The sequence below is a fragment of the Eimeria tenella genome, genomic scaffold, assembly GCF_000499545.2.
Source record: "Eimeria tenella Houghton genomic scaffold, Eth_scaff741, whole genome shotgun sequence".
NCBI classification, from domain to species: domain Eukaryota; phylum Apicomplexa; class Conoidasida; order Eucoccidiorida; family Eimeriidae; genus Eimeria; species Eimeria tenella.
In genome coordinates, this window is record NW_013545858.1 from 1 (window position 1) to 5,804 (window position 5,804).

Genomic DNA, 5,804 nt, shown 5'->3' on the forward strand with positions numbered 1-5,804 from the left:
CTCTTGCTGCAGGCGGTGCTGCTGCTGCTGCTCAGCCAGCCAAAACTAACAAAGCCGATCCCAAGACGAAAAAAGATCCAAAATCTAAGAAAGACGATCCCACTACTGGAGACGATCCCAGTGCCAAAAACGACGATCCCAGTGCTCAAAAAGACGATCCTAAGGCTCAAAAAGACGATCCCAACCTCCACAAAGACGATCCCAATCTTGAAAAAGACGATCCCAGCGCTGGAGACGATCCCACTTCGGGTAACGGCGAGGAGGAGCGGCCCCAGGGTACTTTGTCACTTTGAAGTTTCAAAAAGTGCAAAAATGGATTCATTTTATCGTTTTTCCTGCTTTTTTTTGCTTTTTGCAAAGAATTAAGTGCCAGTTGAATTGCATGCTTTTATTTAATTCAAATTGTCTTTTTTCCCCGAATTTTGCATTTAATTTGCTTCTTTTTGCGCCATTTGGCTCCCAAAAATGTTCCTTTTTGCTGCAGGAGTTACCCTGCGGCTGGTGGCTGCCCACGGCTGGCGGCCTCGCCTGGCGATCTTCTGGGCAGCCCCGGCCTGCAGCAGCAGCAGCAGCAGCAGCAGCAGCAGCTGCAGCTGCAGCAGCAGCAGGGCAGCAGAGCAGCAGTGCCCGCCTTCTTCGCTGCTGCTGCACCTTCTGGAACACCCAATGCCTGGGGGACTTATGGACACTCTCATACGCAAAGGTCCGCCTAACAAAGCCCCACAAATGCATGCATGCATGCATGCATGCACGCATGCATGCATGCATGCATGCGTGCATGCGTGCATGCAGCCTCATCGAAGCCCCGAACGCGTGTCCGCATGCTTGCATTAAGGGAAGGATGCATGCATGCATGCATGGGGCTAGTGGGGCAGCTCGGGCTGCTGCGTTTGCTGCTGCAGGCAGCTGCAGCAGCAGGTTGCTGCTGCAGGTAGCTGCATGCATGCATGCGGGGTTTTGTGTCTTGAAGATTATTTTTTATTTTGGGACTTTTGTTTTTCAGGTTTGATTTATGAGGGCTTTGCGCTGTCGCATGCAACTTCTCGGAGTTTCATTTTGGGGCTTTATTTGAAGTTAACTGCTGCTGGGCAGCAGCAATCTGCTGCAGTGCTGCAGCTGGTGCGGCGCTTCGTGCTGCTGCTGCAGCAGCAAATCGATGCTGCCTTCATCAGCAGCCACTTCGAAGGCTTGGGGGCCCTCAGCAGGGCCCTCTGGGGGGCCCTGGACCCTCTGGACCCGCTGCAGCAAGTAACAGCAGCAGCAGAAGCAACTTTGCTGCTGCCTTCTCGCCCAGACATAGCCCTCAACACTGGCCTTTGTCTCCAGCCGCTGCAGCAGCAGCAGCAGCTTGCTGCTGTCAAGCAGCTGCTGCATGCGCTCGTCAACGGCAAACAAGTTACTGTCTTCTTGGGGCCCCAGGGGCCCCCCGGGGGCCCCCAGGGGCCCGGGGGCCCCCAGCAAGGGCAGCAGGGGGCCTCCCAGGGGGCCCCCCTAGCAGCAACAGGTTCCCCAGCAGCTTCGGGGGGGGCCCCCTACGAAGAAGCAGCAGTAGCAGAAGAGGGGGGCCCCCAAGAAGCAGCAGCAGCAGAAGACAGGGGGCCCACAGCAGCAGGAGGGCCCCCTGCAGCTGCAGGGGGGGCCCCCGGGGCCCTTCGGGAGCTGCCGGAGTATGGGGTACAGTACTACGTGGAGCCGACTGAAGAAGCAGCAGCAGCAGCAGCAGCAACAGAAGCAGCAGCAACAGGAACAGCAGCAGCAGCAACAGCAGCAGACGATGTCGGTGATGAGGGGAGCTCCCTGGGGGCCCCCCTTTCTGTGCCGGGGCCCCTTGCATGCAAAGTCCCCGAAGAAGGCCCTGTGAAGCCGCACCCAGTGCCGGCAGTTTGTGCTGCTGCTGCTGCTGCTGCTACGCAGCTGCCGTCGCTGGGGGCCTTCTCCCCAGCAGCAGCAGCAGCAGCAGCAGCAGCAGCAGCCGGGGGGCCCCCAGGGCCCTGCGTGCTGCTGGCCGATGAAAACTTGACCATCTTGTGGCACAATGGGGCCCCCTTCGGGAAGCCCCTGGTGAGGGCCTCGGTGCGGGCGCGAGTTGCTGCTGCAGCAGCAACAGCAGCAAATGATGCTTTTGCAAAAATGTTTGTTTCCATCTTTTCCAAAAAAATAAAATCCAAACTGAGTCATTTCCATGGCTGCGGAGTTGAACTCCTCGTGGCCTTCACTGCAGGCAGCCTCGTCTTCGAAATCCAGGCAAGCCAGCAGCAGCAGCAGCAGCAGCAGCGGCAGCACAGCAGCAGCAGCAGCAGCAGCACAGCAGCAGCGGCAGCAGCAGCGGCAGCAGCGGTAGCAGCAGCAGCAGCGGCAGCAGCACCAGCAGCAGCAACAGTTTGCGAGTTTTGCTGCTGCAGGCTTTGAGCCCCATGTTTGAAGAGATCTTCAAAGGAGTCGGAGAAGCTTTTCAACAAACTTTGGAAAACATCACAGAGACAGAGTTCGAGCAGGCCTTGCAAGAGGTGAGACAGCCAGCTAGCTAGCTAGCTAGCTAGCTAGCTAACTAGCTAGCTAGCTAGCTGTGGCTAGCTAGCTAGGTACCTGTAGCTAGCCAGCTGTAGTTGGGTAGCTGTAGCTAGCTAGCTGTAGCCAGGTTACTGTAGCTAGCTAGCTGTAGCTAGCTAGCTGCAGCTAGCTAGCTGTAGCTAGCCAGCTAGCTAGCTTGCTGGCTGGCTGGCTGGCTGGCTGCTCCTGGCTAGCTAACAGCTAGGCAGGTAGCTAGCCGGTTAACAGCTAGCCAACTAGCTACCTAGCCGTTTAACAGCTAGCCAGCTAGCTAGCTAGCCGTTTAACAGCTAGCTAGCTACCTAGCCAGTTGCCAGTTAGGTAGCTAGCCAGCCAGCCAGTGAGTAGCTAGCCAGCCGGTCAGTGGCTAGCTACGTAGCTTACTGGCTACCTAGCTAGCTAGCCAGCTAGCCAGCCAGTTAATAGCTAGCTAGCTAGGAGCTGGCTAGCTAGCTAGGGGCTAGCTAGCTGGCTAGCTAGCTAGCTAGCTGGCGCGCTGCAGCTGCGGATTCTTTTCTGCTACTGTGGGAAGGCGAATGGCACTGAAATGAATGAAATAGAATTAAATTAATTAAATTAATTAAATTAAATTAATTTAATTAATTAATTTAATTAATTAAATTAATTTAATTCATTTGTTTTTGTTTTGCTGCTGCAGCTGCTGGAAGAGACACAAGACTTCGCAGCTTCCAGCGCCTACGAATTGGCTTTGGATTTATCTCTTTCGCTGCTGCGGCAGAGCCGCTTCAGCCAGTTTGATTTGCTGCAGCAGCTGCAGCAGCTGCAGCAGCAGCAGCAGCAGCAGCAGCAAGGGGGGGGATTTGCGGCGTTCAAGGCCTTTCTCAGCAGCAGCTTCACTCGCACTGCAGTGGATTGCTTCATCATGGGAGATGTTGCTGCAGCAGCAGCAAAAGATTTGGCGCTGCAGTTCGTGCAGCAGATCCGCAGCAGCACAATTCCCTACGAAGAAGCAGCAGCAGCAAAGGTGAACAAACTGCTGCTGCTGCTGCTGCTGCTTCCGGTCTTTCGCAGTTCCGGCGGCTCTTGCTGTTGCTGCTGCTGCCGCTGCCGGTGCTTCTAGCCTGCTGCCGCGGGTTCGCTGCAGCAGCAGCTGCTGCTGGAGCGTGCGTGTATGGCTCTTGGCTTGCTGCCGCTGCTGCTGCTGCTGCTGCTGCTGCTGCAGACGGCGAGGCTGGGGGGCGACGTGGAGTTGGTTTTGAAAAACCCGATCCCAGGAGACAGCAACTCCGTCTATTTGTCTCTCTTTGTGTTTGAGGGGCCCGACGTGCTGCAGCAGCTGCTGCTTGCTGCTGCAGCACAGCTGCTGCGGGAGCCTTTCTTCGAAGAGTTAAGAACGGAAAACAAAGATGGATATGTTGCAGCAGCAGAGCTGCTGCAGCTGGCTCCTGCTGCTGCTATTGCCACTATTGTCCAGGTGAGCAGCAGCAACACAACACCGCTACTCCTGCTGCTGCTGCTGCTGCTGCTGCTGCTGTTGCTGCAGCAAGGCGAGTAGCAGCAGCGGCAGCAACTGCCGCACTCCCTGCAGCGGCCTGCTGTTCCTCAGCCCCTCCAAACCCCCCACCCCACCCCAACCCCTAAACCCTAAACCCTAAACCCTAAACCCTAAACCCCAACCCCTAAACCCTAAACGCTAAACCCTAAACCCTGCTGCGGGTCTCTGGCGTCAGAGTTCGGTGCGGGCCCCGGAGCAGCTGCAGCAGCACGTGTGCAGCTTTTTGCACGAAATTTCGAGCAGCTTCGGAGAAGGTGTGGGGCCGCTGCAGCAGCGGCTGCAGTGGATTGGCAGCAGCCAACTCGCCAGCCAAAGAAGCTCCTTCGCAGACTTCTTCGAGGGGTCCTGCCGCTGCTGCTGCTGCTGCTGCTGCTGCTGCTGCTGCTGCTGCTGATGCTGCTGCTGCTGCTGCTGCTGCTGCTGCTGCTGATGATGATGATGATGATGATGATGATGATGATGATGAGGAGGATGATGATGCTGCTGCTGCGGCTGCTGATGATTATGATGCTGCTGATGCAGCTGATGCTGCTGCTGCTGCTGCTGCTGGTGATGATGGTGATGATGATAATGATGATGCTGCTGCTGATGATGTTGCTGCTGATGACGCTGCTACTGATGATGCTGCTGCTGCTGCTTCTGCTGCTGCTTCTGCTGCTGCTGCTGCTGTGGTTTGTGCTGGTGCTGCTGCTGCTGCTGCTGTTGCTGCTGCTGTTTTGCTGCTGTTGTGTTGCTGCTGTTGTTTACGCTGCGGTTGTTTTGCAGCTGCTTTGCTGCTGCTGCTCTGCTGCTGCGGTGGTGCTGCTGCTCGTGCTGCTGCTGCTGTTACTGCTTCTACTATTTGCACTACAACTGCTGCTGCTGCTGCTGCTGCATCTACTATTTGTACTCCAACTGCTGCTGCTGCTGCTGCTGCTGCTGCTGCTCTCAGGGTTGCCTCCCAGTTGTCTTCTCGGAAGCTTTGCTTTACGGAGCCGCAAGTGAGAAAATAAATAAAATTAAAAATTAAATTAAATTAACTAAATTAAATTAATTAAATTAAATTAATTAAATTGATTAAATTAAATTAATTAAATTAAATTAATTAAATTAAATTAAGTTAATTAAATTCAATTAATTAAATTAAATTAATTAAATTAAATTAATTAAATTGATTAAATTAAATTAATTAAATTAAATTAATTAAATTAAATTAAATTAATTAAATTCAATTAAGTAAATTAAATTAATTAAATTAAATTAATTAAATTAATTAAATTAAATTAATTAAATTAAATTAATTAAATTAAATTAACTAAATTAAATTAATTAAATTAATTAAATTAAATTAATTTAATTAAATTAATTAATTTAAATAAATTAAATTAAATTATTTAAATTAAATTATTTAAATTAAATTAATTAAATTAAATTAATTTAAGTAAATTAAATTAATTAAATTACATAAATAAATAGATTAATAAGTGCTTTATTTTGATATTCATATTGCTGCCGCTGTGTAGATGTGACTAACGCGCATGCAGCTGCATGCGCATTTGTTTTTAATTAATTAATTAATTTATTTATTGTTTATTTATTTATTTATTTATTTTATTTAAAATATTTAAATTAAATTAAAAAGGAAATATATTTAATTTTTATTTGCTGCCAAAGTAGACCCCGGCTGCTTCCTTCTAGCCTACAGAGTCATTACGGGCATGTAGAAACGCCTGCTGCTGCTGCTGCTGCTGCTGCTGCT

General features: G+C 50.8%; 1 protein-coding gene across 1 annotated transcript; it reads left to right on the plus strand.

Annotated features, from left to right (window-relative positions):
- Window positions 1-465: 465 nt before the first annotated feature.
- Window positions 466-5,050, plus strand: ETH_00013740 (uncharacterized protein; the record flags this gene model as incomplete). The annotated part of the gene is made up of 7 exons (XM_013380594.1): window positions 466-703; window positions 1,004-2,379; window positions 2,403-2,507; window positions 3,209-3,535; window positions 3,734-3,985; window positions 4,396-4,408; window positions 4,998-5,050. 7 exons carry the CDS (start codon window positions 466-468, stop codon window positions 5,048-5,050), a joined length of 2,364 nt encoding a protein of 787 aa, XP_013236048.1.
- Window positions 5,051-5,804: the final 754 nt, after the last annotated feature.